A 24,760-nucleotide genomic window follows, 5' to 3' on the forward strand; every position below is an offset into this window, starting at 1 on the left:
GATCAAATTCAAAATCCTAACACTGACGTACAAAGCTGTCCACTATACTGCCCCGAACTACATCACCCAACACTCACACTCCGCTCCTCACAAGACCTCCTTCTCTCTAGTTCCCTGGTCTCCTCCTCCCATGCCCGCCTCCAGGACTTCTCCAGGGTGTCACCCATCCTCTGGAACTCCCTGCCCCAACCCATCAGATTGTCACCTACTCTCCTCTCCTTTAGGCGCACCCTGAAAACCCACCTCTTCAGGGAAGCCTACCCCAGCCCCTGCTAACTTGCCGACCTCCTCCACTCTTCCTACCACTCCATCCCCCACAGCTTTCTCTTCCTGTGCCACCATTGTTATTGTTCTGTCCCCCATTGTAATGTACAGCGCTGAGCGAACTATTGGCGCTTTATAAATACTGTATAATAATAATAATAATATAATAATTGAACAAATTGAAGTTACAGGCTAATTGGCTACCATGCATACTGGCACCACATTTTACACTCTCCAGTTTTAGTAAATCAACCCTACAGTGCTGGCTGTTTCTTTCAATTGGATTTATACATTTATACGAGCAGTAGTACAGTGTCCTGTACTCTGAATATAAAAAACATGCAGGGTGGCATTACAATGGATAACAAGGAAGAATGCTGTTTTTCCTGAATGATGATTCAGGAAGGCCGAAAGAATAAATAAAAGGTATTTTATATCTACTGTAGATAGGAAACAGTGCTTACAGGGTAGACATACTATTATTATGAGAAGCTATAGCATGGTTTGCAATAATTTGGTTACAAAATATATATAAAAGATCATAATTTATGTGTTCTAAAAATATGTTTTACCTGTTAGACGAATTAACAAGTGACTTCAAGCTACTTGGGTTACGGATCAACTTGTCCAACATACTGACAATCTCTTCAAACTTGGGCCTGCTGTTCCGGTCCTTCTGCCAGCAATCCAGCATGAGCTGATAAAGAGCAGCCGGGCAATCCATGGGACTTGGCAACCGATATCCTTCCTCAACAGCTTTAATTACCTAACAGAGACAAATTATTTTTTTTATTTTATTTTGGGCTAAAAACATACAAATGAATTGTGCCAAGCCAGGAATCACTAATGTGTATTCAGAGATAGTTTGTTGAATTTGTTGTGAAGTGTTAGATATTTATACAATTGTCTCACCATGTTTGTCCCTTGGCTACTCTATTGATACAGATTAATCTTGCAGAATTTCATAGCCTACATTATTCACATTTAGTTAAAGTATGTCAACATATAAACACAAATGTAATGATCATTCTTTATAAAGGTAGACAAATATAGTTTGGTTGTAGTCAGTACGTACTGATTGTCAGACACTGTTGCTTCACTTATTGTGGCTTAAAGTGTCATTCCACACAAAACTGATATTTCACTTTTTGGTAAATTCTACAGAGCAAAAACACTTGACAGTTTTTTGTTTCTTGAGTCTTTTCTTGAGACCTCTGCACAGATTCTGCACACCTGCTGTGGCCATTATGAGGGTTTCACATGTTGTACATGTGCACAATGGGGTTCTGGAACATGCAAAGGTAGGTGGAAACACCCAAAATACTCAGGTGGAGGAGAGCAGAATCAGAAATTATAGTACAGAGAGCTTGCTCTTGGGAATACCCAAGACATTTAAGAAACCAGGTGCTGACTTCTGATTCAGCCACAAGACTGAACTTGCAACTAAAAGATCACTTTTGGTTGGATTTTCCCCGAAGGGTTCAAAGAGGCACGAGAGTTATGAGATACTGGTAATTCAATGAATTCCAATAACCCATAGTTCAGGTATTTTTTGTTTTGATGTAGATTTTCAGTATACTCCATCTGGGTAAAGGTCATTTAGTTCTCCAGTATCTGCCTATATATTATTATTGTTGTTATTATTATTATTATTGCTATTATTCAGCATTTATATAGTGCCAACAATTTGTGCAGTGCTTACAATATACAGGGAGACAGTACAGTAGTTACATAGTGTATTGAACTGTATTGTTGCTATATTGTCTCCCGTTATATTGTAAAGCACTGAGCAAACTGTTGGCGCTTTATAAATCCTGTAGAATAATAATAATAGTTAGTATGGCTGAAAAAAGACAAAAAGTCCATCTAGTTCCACTATAATAAAAAAAAAAGTTATATTCCTACACCCACAGTTGATCCAGAGGAAGGCAAAAAAAACCCAGCACAGCACGATCCAATTTGCACCTGCAGGGGGAAAAAATTCCTTCCTGATCCCCCGAGAGGCAATTGGATATTCCCTGGATCAATTGTACCTATAAAGGTTAGTATCCAGTTATACCATGTGTATCTAGGAAAGAATCAGCAATAGAACAGTACAGGTACGATGCAATAAAATTCAAGAGGGTTACGAGGACCCTGCTCATAAAAGCATACAATCTCATAGGCCAAAAAGGAGTGCTATTAAGCTCCAAAATAAAAAAGTAATATATTGCAGCTTACCAATTTTTAGATGTGGTGGCTGATTAGCTTTTTAGTATTTTTTTTATCCCTTAGTGATCTGGCCAGTACGTTTGTTATTTTTCAGTTTTCTTTAATGGACCAAGTGGCTGTTTAAGAATTGAGACAAACCATATAACACTGACATTTGTCATTTGTTTATGTAAAACCTTTATCCCAAAAGGAAAAAAAAGACTGCTTAAATGTGTTAGCTGGAGTTTGCTAGTGCATATAACACTATCCTCACCCCATATTGAAAATGCTGCTCTAAGGGTGTTTCATTGCTCTACCAGTAGAGTGGAGCCATCCTGGGGCATAAAGTGTGTTGATGGCCAAATCACCAGGCGAAAATAAAGGAAAAAAATACTAAAAAAGACAAGAACTGCAGCCACTACATTTAGGAAAATTGGTAAGCTGCAATATATAACATTTTGGTTTTGGGGTTTAATACTGCATAAATCACTGCCTCCAAAATGAAAATTTAGTGACAATAATGTTAGTTTAATCAGTGGTTCTATGACTGGTTTCACACGGTACAGACTCAATTTTATAATTCTTTGTTAAATCATATATTGTTGTGATTACCTCCTGTGTATGTACATGCTGCAACTTAGATATGATTATATTATAAACAAAAATCAGATATAAATCCAAAAACAAAAAAAAGATGTATTTCATTTTAAATGGCCTATAATACTGCAAATAACACACCTTCATTTACTTTTTTGTTACTTACTTCTGTATGGTATCTATTGAAGGAGCCATGGTTCCCACACAGGCTGGGCTTCAACCATGTATGCCTTTTGTCATTTCTATTACACAATGGATTGATGGGACTAGTAGTTTGCCAAAAAAGTGATAACATTGTTTATGCTTTCTTTTCAGCTCTCAAGAAGTGACACGGACATTGCATTTTTTTTTTAATCAGCAAGTATACTCTGTACTTATTAAAAATGTTTATAGCTTGAAAAAAAGAAGCAAAAGCAGCCACCACATCACTGGACTGATACACTTCAATATATTATCTTTTTGTTTTATGTTAAACACATTTTGACCCCATAAAAGTAACTTCATGAAGGTGCTCTCACAGATTTTTATTCCTTAATAATACTAGTTTCTGAACGTGGAAACTGTGAGGTTAGATGAGGTGTCTGTTGAGGAAAGCAGAAAAACTGCCACACTAGGTTGAGCTATATTATTTATCAATTTGTGAGACGAATTCAGTAATTGATCACTTCTGTAGCTGCATTGATGACCGAGATATCATTTTAAGATAAAAGTGATCTGAGCAGCTATAAAGCTGCTTGATCATTTTTACAAGTAGTGGAATAGGGTTCCCCTCTTCCTGCCACCACCTTCCCAGGGCCCTCTAAACTGGTAACCTGAAAAGGCTTGTAAAGCATCACCTATGGAGATTTTAGGTATAGTAATTTGCCGCAGTTCCATGGGTGCATGCAATTTTAAAGCGTGACATGTTCAGTATCTATTTACTCGGTGTAACATCATCTTTAAAGCAGAGTTCCACTCAAAAGAGGAAGCTCCGCTTATTTGCCTTGTCCCCTCCTCCACTGCCATGTTTGGCACCTTTTAGGGGGAAGAGGGGAGCGGGTACCTGGTTTTGACAGGTACCTGCAGCCACTTCCAGCTCTGTTTACCAGAGTGAAGTGAGCCGGAAGTTCAGCCCCCTCCTCCCTCCCGCAGTCTCCTGGGAACTTTCACAGGTCCCAGGAGACTGCCAGACTAATAAGAAGGCGCAGCGAGACTTACGCATACACAGTGGGCACCAGGCTGTGAAGCCGTAAGCTGTCACAACCAGGTGCCCACAGTAGAGATGCCGGTGCCGTAGAGGAGAGAAGCGGAGAAGGGACAGCGCGGGTGACTCCGGGACAGGTAAGTGTGTGTTTATTAAAGGTCAGCAGCTACAGTTTTTGTAGCTGCTCACTTTTAATAACCACAAAAAAACGGCTGGACGGCTGGAACTCCGCTTTAATATTTTACCAAAAGATGGAGTATTATGCTGTGTTTGTGTGTAATAAAACTCTTTACGGTGTTTTTTTTCCTGAAAGTTTGTGTTTGATAAACTGCTGTGCAAATATAAAAAAGATGGAAAACACCAAACCATTTTATTCTTCAGGGTCACTGCTTAAAAAATATATAATGTTTGGGGTTTCTAAGAAATGTTCTAGCAAAAAAAATGCTGATTTTTACATGTATGAGTGAAATGTCAGAATCGGCCTGGACTCCAAGTGGTCAAGTATCCATTTTATATGTAAAATACCAATTTCATATGTACGGTATGTTATGTTTATGTGTGTGACTGAGGTAAAATAAAAAATGTAGTTAAAATAACTCCAATGACTTTGTGAACTGACCCCTTTGTATCCTTTCAACCATAGGTCATCCGGGTGATCAAGATGAGTAAAATAGGGTGATATGCTTACTTCAGCATACCGAACACAATGATGCATGTAACAAGCAATACAGCTGCTATATCTTATGTTGTACAGATGCCAAACATCATGAACAGCTACTTTACTTCACTCAATAGAGAATGAAGGGGAAAAGAAGCATTATCACTGTGGTTTCTGGAAATTCTGCTGTGCATAAACAGTTTTCCCAGTTGATTCAGAAATGCACATGCAATCAGTTTCAGCATCTGATTATGTGATCAGTTTAATGTACATGATGTAACATAGTACATTTATTTGCTTCAGAAGCTAATTATATTTAGGAATGTTTCAGCTTTCCCAATGGCAATTTGATTCCCCTGTTCTTAGAACATGCTGGATATCATAATATAGCATCTTTCTGACAATATAGTTTAAAACGGCAAGAATAAAGACCTGAGCTGAGCTGACAAGTTGAGGGGGCACGTAGTATGTGATTGGATTGGAGGAAAGAGGATTAAGGTTTGGAAGTGAAGAAGATTGATCTAAATCTCTTTAAGGTACAGTGGGCAATATGGCAGTGCCTATATAAGAAGGGCATAGTATGGTTTACTCAGGGAACAGTGACTTAATATTACCTATTACTACTAGAAATGAGCTCAGTGTTTGGTCTGAACACAAGTTCCCCCAGCAAGGCACCCCCTCCTCCATGTTGAGGGGATATGGCCTAGTGTGGTTCAGAAAGTGGGGGGCACATGCTCGCCCCCCCCCTTCCTTTCCTGGCCAGCCAAGCTACATGCTTGGATTAATGGTCTGGTATGAATTTTTAGGAAGAACCTCATGCATTTTTGCATGCAGTCCCTCTCCAAAAATCCATACCAGACCTACAGGCTTTTATGATGTTCTGCTAGCAATTTTTTTTGTTTGTTTTTTGTGTGAGGCATTCCCTTAAAACCTTTACCCTGCTCAAAGGGTATACAGTTTGTGGTGCAAGTTTTTTAATTGTTTTTTCATTCTATAGCTACAGCATAATGACATTTAAAGGAAAAAAAATTATACCATGTTAATTGCCAGAAAATGACTTTGAAAATGATTATTGTTGGCTTTTTTGTTAAAAAACAAACAAAAAAAACAAACCAGCACACAGACTCAGTCAACTGTCCCCTAAAATACATACAAGACTCCTGGGAGGGGGGGGCTGTGTGCTGTTTAAAAACAAAAAAAGAAGAAGCTGGCAATGACATGTCAGCAGGGGCGGACTGACCATTTGGAAACTTGGGCACTGCGCGAGGGCCCGGGGTCAGTAGGGGGCCCCATGAGATGCCCCTGGTACCTTTTTCATAGGATTGTTTGAGTTTGGGCAAGGACACAGGGGCCCCATGATCCCCTATTGCCCGGGGGCCCCATGAGTTGTCAGTCCGCCCCTGCATGTCAGTGCTGCTGCAGTACTTTCTGTACATTACAGTGATACATAGGCAGGATTAGGATATCCCCAGGCATGTTATTTCAAGGAATCAGGTATTTTTAAAGTTTCACATGAAGCATTAAAAAAAAATAATTTCTCCTGGTCGAATTAATTTTTAAAAAAACATTTATTTGCATGGGTGCATGTTCCCCAGAGCATTGCCTACCCTCATGCTATGTTTTTGACACCCCCTTAACTATTATCCCAGGGCACTCTTCATGTGACAGATTCAGCTCTCATGTAATCCAAACTTGGGGTTTGGGTTCTTGGGAATGTCTTGAAAATTCACCAGACCTTTGTCAAAGCAAATCCAGAGCAGCTCAGCTCAGCCCATCACTTATCACTATACATATTTGGCTGCAATTTTTCATTCAATATTTTTTTTGTATTTATTTAAACTATATGGTTGCAATTGCTTAAGCCTAGAGAAACTAGTTAAGGTTGAAAGTGAAACATTAGGCAAATTGCTAAATACACAGTTCAAATATATATATATATATATATATATATATATATATATATATGTCTTCCTGCCAAAGGAGAGAAATGTAGCAAAGTAGTTTTGTGTTTATATATATATATATATATAATTATTATTATTATTATTATACAGGATTTATATAGCACCAACAGTTTGCTCAGCACATTTATATATATATATATATATATATATATATATATATATATATATATATAAAACAATGTTGGTTAATATTGAAATTAGTACACAGAGACTGTACTGTAGAAGGGAATATGCAAGAGTAAACATTTAGCAATGAGTTTATGAAATAAACTGTCTCAAGGTTTACCATGTTAATATTATATCTGTACAATATGTTCCATTAACAGATATCCAGTTTTGGCTTCCATATGTATTAAATGTAACTGCATCACATGATGGTAGCTTTAGTGTGAAAAACTCTGTGTGTTTCTTACACTTACTCTTCTTCAAGAGTAAATGTTAAAAGATAAGCTGTGTACATAAAGGTATTTCAGATAACCATACTACCTTCAGTGCATTAATAAGAACATCTACAATGTAGAGGGGGGCTGTAGAGGATCCTCTGAGAGGCACACTGGAGCATAAATGCATCTAATGAATCATATTGTACTGTAGATATGATCCCAGTCAAAGAAAGAACAGTCATCCAATCATTAAAATAGCGGCCATAGAGAAGGCTATATTCTCAAATAGATGAGCTCTTCAACTATCAGGAAATACCAAGGCAGTCAACTTACCCCACTTCTCTGTCTTCTGGGGCCAGCCACTGTACAATATTTGTGGTTATTTTTTCTCAGATGAAACATTCTAATGTTTATTTCAAGCTAAATCCTACCTCATCTCTCTCTATTTGCTGCCTATTGAAGTGCTCACTTCACTGCAGCTGATTTTTGAAACCTCTGCCTGAGTGAACTTTTCAAAATTCAAAGCATATGACTTGTTTTATAGTTCTACTTACATCTTGATTTGTCATCTCCCAGTAGGGTCTTTCACCATATGACATGACTTCCCACATCACTATTCCATAGCTCCAGACATCACTGGCAGAGGTGAATTTACGGAAAGCAATTGCTTCAGGGGCTGTCCACCGTATGGGAATTTTTCCTCCCTGTAAACATTAGAACATGTGGTCAGGTGACAATGCGAATGCCCTTCGTATTCTGAAAGCAATAACGAAACTGAGCAAATAAGTTGAAACAAGGCTCTAAGCCATAAACACACATAACACTTGATGCTCAGGTGAAGTAACACAGGGAATAAAAAGTTCACATCCAACAACTGGTAATAATTTTGTCTCCAGAGTAAAATAAAATGTATGAATCACATGATGTATTTCAAAACAATGAATTGAACTCCATTTACAGACAGTTCAAGATCAGAGCTGTAATCTTCCTTCCTGAACAGTTATTACGGAGCTACATGAAAGTAATAAACTGTACAATGGTAGAAGAAGGAAGGTATAGTCCTGAATGTCAAGTGTGATACACTGCCTAGATTTACAGATAAAATCTAAACTATGAAACTCTTTTCCTGATTACAAATGTGCAGTGTGCTAAGTGTGCTGGCTCAGTTCAAGCAGATATAATAAAATGCACATGGCATGTAGTACAGAAGTACAAAACGTATCTGTATTTCATTTGTCATATGGAAGGAAATAACTTTCATATAAAAGGCTTTAATAAACTGAGGTTATGCGCAATTTTAAGCACATAGAGGAATGGCCAACATCTCACAGTAAATTTAATACTACAGATCACCCTACAGAATATAGCATGTAACACAAAGGTGGTTACATTTAATAAAACATAAACAGCATAGTTCAAATTGCACTGCCCTGTAATTCAGAGCCAGACTCAATAATGCAAACAAAATTCAACTTTTATTATGGTTTTTTTATGCATATCATATTTTTCGACATCAGTAAACCATATACTAGGTATTGTTATCCTGTTATTTCATCTCCCCCATTTTGTTTAGCAGGGATGCTTATTCAGATTAATAGATTCCATATTTCACACCAAAGCAAATAACCTAGAAAGTGTAGTGTACAAGGTAGATTTTGGAATCTAATTATATCTTTTTATGTAAACCAGTGCTTTAGAATATATAGGGGTTGACTTACTAAAAGTGGAGAGTGAAAAATCTGCTTCAGTTCTGCACTGAAACCTACAAGCTTCCAGTTTTTTTTTGTCAGAGCTTAATTGAACAAATTGAAATTAAAAGCTGATTGGCTACCATGCACAGCTGCACCAGTTTTTCATTCTCCAGTATTAGTAAATCAACCCCATATCTGGCCCACACACACTCAAAAACAAAGTGTAATGTGATTTAAGGTGCATGACACCAACCAAAAATGAAAGTCTGTACCTTTGAATAGACTCTGGAACTTTCCATACTAACTGCAACTGAGGCTTTCTGCTGTCTATTTGGAAGCATTTGTACTATTTGATTGAAAGGGTCTAGAATACTGATGCATGCTTCAGTAATATTTGGATGAGAGTCACACTATTTTATGTTTTTGACAGCTGGCCTACAGGAACAGAAAAAAGTACCTAGATATCTCTGCCAAAAATGCCTTCACTCTCTCAAACAATATTGACTATTTTGAATCCTTATGCTGCTAGCATTAGTAAATAGATAGGAAAGTATATCATATTTATTTAAACTATTATTTACATTTCTTTAATTACATCCTGGTTTCCATGCCTAGGCAAATGATGTTGTACATCCCAGGAGTCTTCAGGCGGGGAGGAGGGGTTTTCTTATCTAAGCATGCTCTCTTGCTTGCATGCTTGAGCTAAGGGCTGATGGATTCAAGGAAGTAATTGCAAAATAATCATCTGCCCTTACTCAAAATGGCCACGGCCAGAAATGCTAGGGGATGTTTTTCAAAGCATTTTATCAGCAAAATAAAGCATGGAGACATGGATGGATGGGTGAGTTTGCTTTGAATATTACAAAATAATTAAGTAGCGCTTTTGGTTTGTGGTGCTCATACACAGTGTAGTTCCACTTTAATAGAATTTTAGAGTGAATGCCTTTTGTAATTAAAAGACAGGGCAGTACAGTGGCTAAGTGGTTAGCACTTCTGCCTGGCAGTACTAGGGTCACTGGATCGAATCCACGGCAGCATCTGCCTGGAGTTTGCATGTTCTTCCTGTGCCTGCATGGGTTTCCTCCGGGTACTCCGGTTTCCTCCCACGCTCCAAAGACATGCTAGTAGGGGAACTGGTTACTGTCTAAATTTGCCCTAGTATGGATATGCATGAATGTGAGTTATGGACCTTAGATTATAAGCCCCTTGAGGGTTATGGACTGATGTGAATGTACAATATATATGTATATATACACGTATGTAAAGCGCTGCGTAAATTGATGGTGCTATATAAGTACCTGTAATAAATAAATAAAGACCTCTAATACATCATTATCACAAGATCTATGAATAAACACATTAAAATTATTACATATATCACCTTAATATGACCAACACAAGCAGAAGATCCCAGTGTTAAGAGGAAAATTTCTCAAAAATTATGACAATCCTTTCTTGTTAGTGTTATTTTTTTTAACTTTGTTGATAAATTGACACTTTTTAAATGACATGTCTACCCTAAAATATATCTAAAGCCAACATTTTGTTTTTTTATTTTGGATAGAGCGGGGAATAAGGCCCCATCAAGTAATTTTGCTACCTGTGTCCCATTGGTGAGAACTGCCTTAATTGCTCACAACAGCGACTGAGAAGAAGTTTGTTTAAATCAATAAATCCTCTCTTCTCTGTCACTTGAACAAGTGTCTCTTGAGATTTCCTCTGTATTTCTGTTTTGGTGACATTTCAACATTTTAGGTCCCCCTTTTGCCACCAAAACAGACCATCTGTTGCCAAAATAGTCCTGACCCATTACGCCATGTACTCCACTAGACCTCTGAAAGTATGCTGTGGTGTCTGGCACAAAACCATCAGTAGCAGATCTTTTAACTCCTGCAATGCAGGGCCTCCATAGATTGTACTTGTTTTATCAGCACATTCTACAGATTCTTGATTAGATTGAGATCTGCATCAACACCTTGAACTCATTGTTGTGTTCTTCAAACCATTCTTGAATCATTTTTGCAGTGTAGCAGGGCACACCATTCTGCTAAAAGAGATGTCACAAACAACGTAATTAATCAGACCAGGCCACCTTATTCCATTGCTCTGTGGTCGAATTCTGATGCTAACATGCCCATTGTAGGCACTTTTGGCTGCGGACGTGGATCAGCATGGGAACCCTGACTGGTCTGTGGCTATACAGCCCCACACGCAACAAACTGCTTACACTTACAATTTTTACCTTCTGTATCACTTGACCTTCCCCTTTAAGATTGTATGCTCTAACAGGTAGGACCCTCTTATTGCTTCTGTATTCAATTGTATTTTTACTTTACAGTTTGCCCTAACATTGTAAAGCGCTGCATAAACTGTTGGCGCTATATACATCCTGAAAAATAATAATAATCCACTGTGTGGTCTAATACCTCTCTATTGGAACAGCATTAACTTTTCAGCAATTTGAGCTACAGTATCCTTTCTATTGGATCAGACTACACAGGACAGCTTTGGCTTCCTATATGCATCAATGAGCCTTGGCCTCCAATAACCCTGTTACCAGTTTGCCAGTTTTCCTTCCTTGGGCCATCTCTGATAGGTCCTCACCAGTGCAGACCAGTAACACCCCAGAAGAACTGCAGTTTTGGAGTTGACATGACTTCGTCATCTAGCCATTACAAGTTGGCCCTTGTCTCAAATCCCTGCACTTGCCCATTTTTTTCTGCTTTCAACACATCAACATCAAGGACAACATGCTTGCTTGCTGCTCAATATTTAGCACCCTGTTTGAGATGGCATTGTAACAAGAGCATCAATGCTATTCACTTGTTGCCTTGCCACCTGTCAGTGGTCATAAAGTTATGACTGACCGGTGTAAATGTTATACTAGTTTCTACATAAACTTAGGTATTGCCATGGTCTGCCCAACCTTACTTTCTTGCTAAAATAAACCAAAATGATGATCACTGACATAATCACTGACTGATTATTTAGGATCCTGTGAAAGAAGAGTACAAAGGAAGTAATGTCCTTTTCTCTACTAGTACCAGCAGTCAATGCACCTAGGGGAACTCATTCCTGCATTCTCAGGACCTGTTTGCCTTGTCCACTTGTTATCTATGTGGTTGACATGCTGAGTAATTTTAACAGCATACACATGATCACAAATCTACATTCCTGAACGGAAGAGTGATACACCAGTCTCTGGTATTACCCATAGCAAATAATAACAAATAAGCATAAAACCTTGTTTACTGTTCAGTTTTCAACCATTTGGCTCCTCCTCTCTTCATCACACATAAAACTCAAACATAGGCTAAATGTTGCTTTCTTACTGGGTATTGTCAGCTTCACTCAAATGAGTAATGCAAGGGATGGGTGTACAGCCCATCTGTTCAGCTTTGATGAGGTAGAATATGTGAATGCTGACAACTTTACTTAGCATGTCTACCAATCAGCTATTGGGTGAACAAGACAGACAGAAGGGAGTAAATGAGAGCAAGTTTCTTAGGTTTTGTTCAGTGCTGGGACTTGTAGGTAACAGGATAGTACCTTCTGTGTACTCATTCCTCTACAGATGCCTGGATGTTCTTTTAGTGATTGGAAAATAGCCAATTTTGGCAAAAATGAAAAAGTTATAGTATTTATATTGCTGCAGTTGCCCTTTTTCGTGCTGGAGGCACTATATTTACCTTTCTTTTTCCCTTTCCCCCCAGCACCACCCTGATTTACCATTAGACTGCCCAAAATTTCTGTGCAAGTCTCAGCTTTCTGAAGATTGACTGCAGAGACGCCAGTCATTGAATTGGGGAACATACCATGCATTTCCCTATATCTAGAGGTACTAAATATATCTCCAAGCTCTGGTGGTGGATTTGAGGAGTACAGGAGTTAAAGTGTAAATAAATGCAAATGCTCAATAACTTTAAATCTACTCTCTGCCATCTTCTAGGCTTATTCTATCCAGCTCTGTAAAGGAAAATATTGCTATATTTACCTGTATTGCAGCCACTCCGGTCCAGTCTCCAGCGGCACCCTCTGTGTGCTGGAGACAGCCAACAATGGCTGGGAAATGCCTTTAAAGTGATGTTACCCATAGAGTTACTATAGGGCTTCCATTGTTGGCTGCCTCTTCTGCACACTCCTACACAATGAAGCCGCAGCTGATAGCTCAGCGTGGGCAGGAGCTGCTGCAGTATAGGTAAGTGACATATTAGGCTTAGAACGAGGCTTGGAGTGGTTTTAGCATTAGTTAGGATTTGCCTTAAGCTCAAATATGGTGCCCTCTATGCAGCTAATCTGTTATTTGTCTAGTATGGGCAGTGTACAGATTCATAGTTTTAACATTATTATCATTACAAAAAAAATCACAGATCAGCTTTTATGTGCGACTAAACTGCTAAAAGCAGTTTTTGAAAATGTGTAAACCTCTGTTTTAATGCAAATGTTAGACTGGACAATTTGGTTGGTTTCAGGCTGGTAGGTAAGTTGAGCTGGGAATTTTTCGCTTTTATTGTTTGATATGCTTTGCCCTTCCATGTGCTCCTTGTTGCAAAGGCCAGTTATAGATTGGGGCAGTTGCCATTTGTTTGTACAGTTGACATACTGCTGAGGGGACGCACTGAACACTTTAGCTGCCATTGTGCCATATGTTGGGTGTCCAGTGCTCCTCTGTGCCTTTAAGTAGGGGTGAGTTCACTCTAGGCTAATCTTCCCCCAGTCTATCCATTATAATGCATGTGCTTCTCCTATGGAGGCTCTCAAAATTATAGAGTCAGGATTGCAGAAAATAATAGGGTGCTGTGACGAGGCTCTGCAGCTTATGCATGTATTTGCAAATGTGTGCAAGCTAAACCCCTGTTTTTAATGCAAACTATTAGACAGGACAATTCAGTAACTGGTCAGTAAGTTGAGATGGGAATTTTTCTTTTTTGTTGTTTGACATGTGTCACCCTTCCATGTGATCCTTGCTGCCAAGGCCAATTATAGATTAGGGCAGTTGCCAATTGTTTAAACTGAAGCCTTGGGTTAATGCTGTGAGTTAATATGCATGAATTGTTAAAAAATAAGTCCACTTCAGCCTGCTTTACACCATGTTGGGGTGATCCAGGACTCTTTGTTTCAACTATTTCTTGGAAAAAATAAAGGTGCCTTCCTGGCTCTAGTCAAAAATTGCTTGGATTATTTTCACTGTAGGGAACATTCAACAAATAGCAGAATACCACAGGCTATTTGGAAAATGCCACCGGCAATTTAGCTTCTTCACAAAACTACAAAATATTCATAAATAACCCCCAAAAATGTATAAAAATATACACAGGAAATTGGAAACAGCCATTTAAATCCTCAACAAACAAGACAAGCATAGATACAAAGAGATAAAGATAGGTAGGTTAGACTTCTGTGATAAAAGACTTGTACTGCAAATTCAGCCATACATCAGGCTGCAATGTACTAATTTCCACAAGTCGAGAGACCATAGTCCATTACATTGTAGGAATAAAAACACATTATAGTTGACATATAAAAGGTATAGAGAGTTCTGTTAGCAATGCAAATGTATACCTCTGCTTAGTGAATAGGGTGAAGCTGTGCTGACTTTTATTATTAAATTGTATAAGCAAAAATCCTGTTTTCCTAATCTCCCTTTGCACCTGATTGGGTATTTAAAGTGAACAAAATGTCACCCTATTCAGATAATTTAAGGGAACAAAATAAACAGTCTTTATTCCTTTGGTAAATCAACCCCATACAGTATTTAATTTAATGGAGCAATAGACTATATATAAACCTTACCCTTGTTGTGTATGCAGCTTCAGGATCATCTTCAAGAACCCTAGAAAGGCCAAAATCTGAAACCTTGCACACCAGATTGCTGTTAATGAGGATGTTTCTTGCTGCCAGGTCTCTGTGCACATAGCCCATGTCTGAGAGGTACTTCATTCCAGATGCAATCCCCCTCAGCATACCCACTAGCTGAATCACAGTGAACTGGCCATCATTTTTCTGAAGGAAAAAAATTTACAAATTGGACATATTGCTTTTTCATGGTGATAAGGCACAATAAGAGTCAAACAACATTTTATTTAAAGTAAACCTATCACTAATACAGGTGCTACCTAAGCTTCAATTGCAAACTGCAATTTGCCTGGCTGATGCAATGACCCTTTTTCTAAAACACTTTCTGAGTCACTAACATGAAACAAGTACCCAGATTAAAAAGTCAGAAGTTATTATCTGCATACTTGTTCCAGGTTAGTATCTCAAAGTACTAAAGAGAGTCAGCATGACTGCCAGGAAGCCATAATTTTCAAAATGACAGCCTCACTGTTTCTCTATAGATTTTTTTCAAAGAAATTTAAAAAATAATAACATGTTTTCACTTCTGAAATTCTCCAGGGAAACTCACAGGAGTCTAACAGAAAATACTGTAAAATAATAACTATAAGAAAAGCATAACAACACACATCAACACATTGTATTCCAAAATGTGTTCCCCATCTTCACATCTTTCTTCTAGTAGCACAAGGGTGGCACCTGCTGTTATAAATGACTCTAGCCAATCAATGTGATACTCTGGGGCACTGACACATTTTATTGGATTGGTTTAGTCTTAATATCAGCCTTCAGGAATAAGCATACAAAGTATGGTGGCCACAAAGACTCAGTCAAGGAGGTCCTCTTTGGGAATATGGTGTGAGAATCATGAAACATTGGTTCTGTATCCACTTGCCTACAGGGCACTTATACCAACTTCATGCCCAGATCAATTTTCAGCTTTCAGTGCTGTCGCATTTTGAATGACAATTGCACGGTCATGTAACATTGTACCAATGTGAAATTTTGATCACACATACAGAGCTTTTTTATGGTGGTATTAATCGCCACTGGATGTTTTATTTTTTGCACTATAAAGCAAAAAATTTGAAAAAAAAGCTTTTCTTTGTTTCTATTATAAAATTTTGCAAACAGGTAATTTTTCTCCTTCACTGATGTGCATTGATGAGGCTGCACTGATAGGCATCACTGATGGGCACTGATAGGCAGCTCTGATTGGGCACTGATGAGGTGGAATGGATAGGCAGCACTGATGGACACTGATAGGCTGCACTGATGAGGTGGCATTCATGAGGTGACACTGGTGGGCATTGATGAGGATGCACTGATGATGCTGCACTGATATGCTGCATTGATGGTCACTGATAGGTGGCACTGATGGGCAATACTGATGGGCAGCTCTGACTGACGGCACTGACTGATGGCATTGACTGGCGGCACTGCTGGGCACTGATAGGCAACACTGCTGGGCATGGATTGGCACAACTGCTGGGCAGCACTGATCAGTGGCACTGCTGGGCGGCACTGCAGGGCACTGATCATCAGTGCCCTGATGATCAGTGCAGATCTCCTCTGTGACAGCAATGACTGGCAGCACTGACTGATGGCACTGCTGGGCACTGCTGGGCAACACTGTTGGGCAAAGATTGGCACAACTGCTGGGCAGCACTGATGGGTGGCACTGCTGGGTGGCACTGCAGGGCACTGATCATCAGTGCCCTGATGATCAGTGCAGATCTCCTCTGTGACAGCTGCCTGTTATCAGCAGTACTTTCCTAACACTGTGACAGCATAAGGAAAGTGCTACCGATAACCAGCAACTGTATTTACTCTGTGATCTGTGGTGTCATTGGGCTCCACTGATCACGTAGTAAAAGGCCGCTATGATTGGCCTTTTACCTCATCACATGATCAGCTGTGTTCGTAGGACACAGCAATCATGGAGATCACCGGGGGCAATTGAGAGGGCGTGTTCTGGGAGGACATCATATGACGCCCTCCCAGAACTGGGTAACCATGCAGTAGTCGTTATTCAGCTATAGCACGGTTACCAAGTGGTTATAGGACCTCATTCCTTTTATACTTTCTGTATGATTGTATCTTTGTGGCCACCATACTTTGGTGTGCTTATTCTTCTTTTAATGTACACTATAAGGTTTCATGTACATAAGAAGCTGCTAAACCCGAGTTTAGGAGCTTTTGGCATTTTTTTAGGCTTTTAACAGAATTTAAGAGCTGTCGCGTTTAGGTGAGGTTAAACCTCCCTCTCCTGAACACGAAAGAATCATGTTCAGGATAGAAACTTTTTGACCGCCAACCACGGGAAAACGCAAAACATTTGTGTTTCCCAGCAGCCGGTGGTCAGAGTAGGCTCGTGTACATGAAGCCTTATGCCTTTGTAAATCTTTGCTACATCTTACTAATAAATATTTTTTTTTTATGCATCAGAACTTTAGTTGGTGTGCTAACTTTAGTTTTCTTTCAAATAGTTTTTATTAATTTTAAGGCAAAATAACAAATAACAGAGAAAAACTTAATAGAAAAGAAAAAGTGAAAAAGTTAGTTCACTACAATGAACATAGAATGCCTAGTGCTACGGCACTGTAATATCAAGTAATCTGTAACAAGTTACAATATATTGCATCAAAATTGCAGAATAATAATGATTATTGTTGCATGTTCTTTACTATCAGCTAATTTTAGTTTTAATTGTATTTACTTAGTCTGACACAGACTGTTTAAATTACTCAGAGGTGTTAACTCTTCTTCACTATGTATACCCAAAACTAGACACATTTTTGCTGGAGCTGAGCTTTAAAGAACTACTTTTTTAAAAAAAAAACATTTAATAGTTTCTAATGGAAAAACTGCCACTTCTCAAAATTGCAAATTGCAGCAAAGGGTTGCAAATTTTAATTAAATGGCTAAGAAGAATCTACAGAAAGAGTCTGGTTTTAATTCAACATGGAAAACCATTTTAAGGTTTTATATAGTTGAGACTGCTAACACACAGAGCATTCATGGTTTGCCAACCATGTTCACATTTATAAACTTTGATCAGGAGGCAATGTTTTGAAAATGAGATTTTTTTTCCTTTTAAGAAAATCATCAGGGTTTTCAGTGAAGGTTAAGCTAGGACAGTGTCTTGTGCAATAACTCACACAAGCAACGCTTGGCAGCCATGCACTGGAAAGGAGCCCTAGACAATGTAAAAGCACATGAGCGACCAACATTGCAATCAAATGCTACAAAATTGCCCTGGAAATAGGAAAAAGGGGGATTTCAGTAAAATACAATGTACTGGTGGTTAGAAAAGCATTTTGGTTTGCCATAGAATTTTCAGGCTTAATGCGATGCACTTTATTTAAAATCACCGCACAAGATGATGTGCACTATGTAATAACATAAAGTCTAGTACGCTCGCAGGGTTGTCTAAAAGCAGGTTCAGTTAAGGAAGAACTCTGCTAAGCAAAATGTGTATGTACAACACAACAGCAACAGCCCTTTTCAATTAAATCAATTATTTACAGGGTCAATGTGGCTTTAACAATCATACATAATATATGTGAACAATAAAACAGTTTTCAGTTTGTAGCTACTTCTAATTTTGTCATGGCTGGACAAGTTTGAAGCAGGGCAAAAAAATGAAAAGTTCTGCTGAAATCTGCTGCTGGTATGTATATGCATCTCTACTTGGACCCAGGGGTGGACTGACCACTTGGAAACTCGGGCACTGCCCGAGGGACCGGGGTCCGTAGGGGGCCCCATGAGATGCCCCTGGTACCTTTTTCATAGGCTTTTTTGAGTTTGGGCAAGGACACAGGGGCCCCATGATCCCCTATTGCCCCGGGGCCCCATGAGTTGTCCCCATGAGTTGTCTCTGCTTGCACCTATCAACAGCCTTCAGTAGTATTAAAATTAAGTCTTTTTAATTGTGGAATTTGGATATGCTACATGCTCACAAAAAAACTTATTGAAAGTAAATGGGGTGTGTAGTACATCCAGTTCTTCTCCCCTAGTGCTGCTTTAACCCTTGCACTTGCCAGCAATACCCAGCTGTCAAAATGATAGCCTGGAGTTGCTGTGTAACTACAGAAGCTATAGAAGCTACTGCTGTAAAAAAAAGACAATTGACTCAGTGTTTATAAACACGGTTTATATATTTTCTGTTCATTTACAGATCAGTGCGATGAGCTTTGATCTACAGATGTTATAAGTTTAAGCAACCCATTACAAAGTTTTGTTTTGTTTTGTTTTTTTAAATGTGTTCCAATTACACCTCTTATTAACCCTTAGTTTTTCCTAATCAGTCCTAATTAACTCCTTATTCCTCTCCCCTTAACTACTATTTCCAGATGATTTTTTTCTATCTAATATTTTTAATCTTTTAGTTATTTATTTGTTTGTTTATATACTTATTTGTTTTTGGTTATTTGATTTTAGTGTCACATTAAAAAAGTAAAAAATTTAAAAAAAAGTATTCATTTATAAATAACTTTGCAGCTTTGTACATGAATCATACATTTTTTGTCATTTTAAATAAGGAAAGTTATAGAAAACAATTAATACTTTTATCTGCATTGTCATTACTTTTTTCAAACTAAGACTAGACAAAATAGAAAAAAGTGCATTTTTTAGTTTTGTTACATTTTTTACATATAAAAAATTATTTGTACAAGATAATATCGCCAAAAGAAAGTCTTATTTGTCCCAAAAATCATATATGTATTACTTGTTATCCTAAGTAATGCCAGTGTCATTGCCAAAGAAACAGGCCCATTGCAGAAATGTAAAAAATGCTCTGGTTTACAGGGGAGTAAATGTATGAAAGTTGAACTTGTTAATAGCCCTAACCACATTAAAACTGTTCACTACCTTCTTTTTTGGGTTAGAAGTAGGGTTTGGTTTAGGCTAAAGTTACAACTTTGGTTAGAAATAGGTTTATGGATTAACTTTGCCTTTACTACTTGATTCTTTTTATTCTGTACTGGTGAATGTTACTACAATTCACTTCGGTATCATTCATGAAATATGTGAGTACTGTTACCATGTAAAAACAACTTGTTTAAAATATGAAAAATTATTGGCATAAAGCAAGAAACTACCTTGAATGATTTCATGATTGAATTCAAAGTAAACCACATATATATATATATATATATATATATATATATATATATATATATATATATATATATGGGTTGTATGGGTGACAGCATCATATTAGGCTTCCAAATTACATCAGGTCCTAAAATAGAAATTCTTTTTTGTTTTATGAATGCCTTACATTTATTTTGCTGGTTTTCTCATGCGTGGTAATGATGTCTGCATGCTGCATGCTAATAATGATGTAGTAACACAGTGGCTAGAGTAACACCATCATATCATCACATAACAATGTAATTGTTGAACCAGGACCCAGGATGTTGTAGGTATATTTTTTCTACATAATATTAGACAAGGGATTTTTCTTTATATAAAATAAAATATTATCTCATTTAAGTATACCACATAAAAGATGCTACCTTTAAAAAAGTATCCAAAGAACCATTTTCCATGTATTCTGTGACAATCATCACTGGTTTGCCTGAAGGAAACAAAAATTTTTTCTTGAGACAGAAAATAATATATGGAAAAGTTTCTATAAAATAAACTATGCATAAATAATAGTAATGATACAGTAATAACAATAACTACAATTTGTAGTAACAGTTACTGCGGTTTCTACAATAACCTGTTTTGATAGTTGTCAGTTAAACAGGACTTTACAAAAACTGGTTTGCCTGAAGGAAACAAAAACGTTTTCTCGAGACAGAAAATAATATATGGAAAAGTTTCAATAAAATAAACTATGCATAAATAATAGTAATGATACAGTAATAACAATAACAACAATCTGTAGTAACAGTTACTGCGGTTTCTACAATAACCTGTGTTGATAGTTGTCAGTTAAATGGGACTTTCCAAAAACAACTATGTGATTTCAAAGTATCTTATTTTTAAAAACATCACTACTGATAACTATAACAAGGATCCATGTATCACTGGAGCATATTGTTTTTGCCAGACATTAATAACACATTCCCTGGAGAACAATTCACTGTATATATAAAACATATTTGTAGCACATTTACAAGGCAAAATAACATTCAGCAACATCTGTAATTTAGTGGTAACAGGTGCTTTTCTTTGCCTAAGCAAGACAAATGTTACATTCCTTGAACATTCAAAGGGCACATTTTTTTCTTGCACATTTGCCAGAATGAAATGGCACATTAGCCTATTTTTTAATATCACTGATAAAAGTGAACCCATAATTTTTTGGCATGCTGACGTGTGTCTAATTAATTTTCTGCCCCTCCACTCTCAAATTTGTGAATAACATGAAACTATTCTGGCACCTTCCCTTGGTAATTGAGGGTGAGAAAACAACTGATGCCTGTCGCCATTGGGCACCTTACCTTTGGAGGGGGAGGGCTAGGCTTGTACTATCATAGAATAGAGCCATATATTTATTTAGTACAGGTACTTATATAGTGCTGTCAATTTATGCAGCGCTTTTATATATATATTGTACATTCACATCAGTCCCTAACCCTCAAGGGGTGTACAATTTAAGGACCCTAACTCACATTCATACATACACATACTAGGGCCAGTTTCGACAGGATCCAATTAACCTACCAGCATGTCTTTGGAGTGTGTGTGGGATATGGCAAAAGCATACATTGAATTTAACCCCTTTTGTGCTTTTACATCATTATGTTAACGTTATTTTCCTTGCTGGGGGGAAGGGAAGTTTCACTATCACTAGGGTTCTAAATTAATGGCAAAAACTTTCATGAATGATCATGGCTTTACACATATTTCCATTTAACATAGCATATATTGTTTACTAGAACTGTGATCAGTTACATATATTTTTGTATCTCAAACTTTACAAATCCTACATGTCCTAGCGATCATAGCAACCTTTTTCCCATTACAGTTATTATTATTAACATTAAAGATATTTGTTCAGCTCCAACAATTTATACAGCACTTTAAATATAGTGCAATTATATCATTCCCTCCCGTCAAGCAGCTTAAAATCTAAGGTCCTTATCTCATATGCATACATACATTATGCACATACTATGGCCAACTTTAGATGGAAGCCAATTAACCTACCAGCATGTTAGAGTGTTGATGGAAACCGGAGTAACTTAAGGAAACCCAGGCAAGCACAGGGAGGACATGTTGGCAATCTCATTATAGGCTTTCTAAAATAAATGAGCATTTGATGTTGATCCTATGGGGCCATTTACTAAAGGAGTACATTTTCACTTGTGCATAGAAATTAAAAAATAAGAGTTATCTTGATGCATGATTCAAAGGTCGAAGTAAGAACAGCTACTCTTAGTAAAATGCGTACAGCTTTATTAAGCTTCATGAAAAACACACTGCTTTAGCAAAAGTAACATTGAGAAAGCACGAGGGTAATATTTCTAATGTACGGACAGAAGATGTTATTATACACATAAAGAAAAGAAGGAAAAATTATATATACACAGTATATATATATATATATATATATTCTCATGATCAGTGACACTCCACGAGGTGAGATCTTGCATGGTGCACCAGACCTAGGGAGACTGACAGTTGTTTTGTGTTTTTTCCATTTGCAAATGATTACACCAACTGTTGTCACCTTCTCACGAAGCTGCATGGCGATAGTTTGGTAGCCCAGTCAAGCCTTGTGTAGGTCTACAATCTTGTCCCTGACATCCTTGGACAGCTCTTTGGTCTTTGCCATGGTGTAGAGTTTGGAATCTGATTGTTTGATTGCTCCTGTGGACAGGTGTCTTTTATACAGGTAACAAAATGAGATTAGCAGCACTCCCTTTAAGAGACTGCTTCTAATCTCAGCTTGTTACCTGTGTGAATGACACCTGGTAGCCAGAAAGCCTGCTGAATGATAGGGGATCAAATACTTATTTCCCTCATGAACATGCAAATCAGTGCATCATTTGTTAGACATTTCTTTTGAATTTTTTGTTGCTATTCTGTCTCTCAGTGGTACAAAACACCTACCATTCTATTTTTAGGCTGATCATTTCTTTGTGAGTGGGCAAACATTCAAAATCAGCAGGGGATCAAATACTTATTTCCTTCACTGTATAAATGTGTGTGTTAGAAATACTTATAATGAATACATATACTTTACAATATGATCTTATACTTGTCCACTCTTTTTACACATTCTATTAGATTCAGGAGAAATTTCATTTTTACGGATTTTTATACTGCATGTTATTCCAAACAAAACTTTTTCAGATCACGATAAAGTAGGAAAGGTTAAAACCTCTGCTGGGATCCTTTCCAAAGGGCATACAGACATCTGTAAAAATCTAAGAGAGGTTCTGTTTGAAGCTAAATGAACTTTTGAAGCAAACTAAGGGACTTAGGGTCGGTGTAAAAAATGTCTTTCAGTAAACCAGCCATTATGTTGCTAACAATTCTGAGTAGGTGTAAGTATACCAAAGCAGGGCACCCTGGAATTCAAACTGTTTCTGACACCGATGCTATTATTACAAATTCCCAGCCAAGAACTGGAATGTTCACAAAATAGCAACTCTAACTTTTATGCTCAGTTTCTTTAGAAGAAAACAAGCTGACAGTGAAAAAATATCTGCAGGATATGTATTTGTGCTACATTTTCCTCATCTGGGTGCTGCAATAGGAAAGTAATTGTTGAGCACATTAGCACCGGACCAGAAAGCATGAAATTAAAAGACACAAATAACATGGCAAATTAGAAGTCACATTAGAAGCCAAGTGGATGCTTTAGCTAGATCAGAAAGAAAATAACCCTGTAAAATTCCAGCATCAGATCAATTTATACACTAAAAGAATAAGAACACAATACATAAATCAGACATTGTGTTACAATGATAGTTCTCATTACTTTGGTTTTTATTTGAAATTAAACACAGCATGCCTAAACAATTGGTGTGGATGTGAAGAATGTTTAAAAGTATTTTCAATATATTTATCTGCTTTAATAAACACTTTATCCTTTGTGTGCTCCGTTAAGAAATGACTGTATGCTGCATCTAATACTAATATCAGTCTTTACATATGGTTAAAGTGTATCTAAACCCAAAAACAAATGTAATATATTGCAGTTTATCAATCCTTGATGTGGTGGTTGCATTATTTTTTTCTTCTATTTTCTCTTTTATTTTGACCTGTTGGTCTGGCCGGGAAGTCTGTTCATTTTTAGTATTTTTGAACAGACAACGTTTTCTAGCAAAAGTGGCAATTAGAGGCATAGAACTAACCATTTATCACTGAAAGTGGTGCTTAGAATGATCAGCTTTTATTGATTTAGGTAAAACCTTTACACCAAAACTTCTGTTACACAAGCAAACTTCTGTTACTGCCTAAAAAGGGTTAACTGGAATTATGTGTTAATCATTTGTGTAAAATGTATCTAAATCAACCAGTTCATTTGACACTACTATTTTCAGGATGGCTGCTCCAGAGATAATGTAAGGGAGTAAGTTTAGCCACTCTAAGACAGGAAGTGTGTTACTTGCTGGATCACCAGGTAAAAATCAAGGAATAAAACCTAAAAAAAAGAAACTAATGCCACTACAATATCTAAGGATTGGTAAACTACTATATATTATTTCATTATATTATTATTTGTCATTTGATTGTACTGTACTTGCTTGTGTTTTATAAGCTCAGCACTAAATATTTTAGAAAACAGTACAGAAATGTTTTGTGTGTAAAGTGTATGCATATCTATTTGTTTAAGGCAAGGTGTTGAAGGGTTAGTTCCCCATTGGGTTTTTATTGCCGACAAAACAGAACCCCCTGGTAACAGTTTTGGAGAAAATGATTTGCAATTAGTTATTAACATTTCCCCAGTGCTCCTGGCATCATCTCTTTTCTCTCTGTCCCAAAAATCTCATGTTCCAATAAAACTCGCTAATGCTCCATCT

General features: G+C 37.4%; 1 protein-coding gene across 2 annotated transcripts in view; it reads right to left on the reverse strand.

The window, feature by feature from the left end:
• EPHA5 (EPH receptor A5) overlaps positions 1–24,760 on the reverse strand; it is a 439,656-nt gene that overhangs the window by 21,058 nt on the left and 393,838 nt on the right. For both annotated transcript variants that reach the window (XM_089669983.1, XM_089669982.1), the window contains exons 12-15: positions 20,291–20,352; positions 14,724–14,933; positions 7,794–7,943; positions 837–1,030 (exon numbers count right to left, since the gene is read on the reverse strand). In XM_089669983.1, the coding sequence (XP_089526109.1) occupies positions 837–1,030; positions 7,794–7,943; positions 14,724–14,933; positions 20,291–20,352 (616 nt within the window). The remainder of the gene's footprint in view (positions 1–836; positions 1,031–7,793; positions 7,944–14,723; positions 14,934–20,290; positions 20,353–24,760) is intronic.

The sequence above is a fragment of the Staurois parvus genome, unplaced genomic scaffold (genome assembly GCF_062004578.1).
Source record: "Staurois parvus isolate SC_StPar_1 unplaced genomic scaffold, SC_StPar_1.0 ptg000086l, whole genome shotgun sequence".
NCBI classification, from domain to species: domain Eukaryota; kingdom Metazoa; phylum Chordata; class Amphibia; order Anura; family Ranidae; genus Staurois; species Staurois parvus.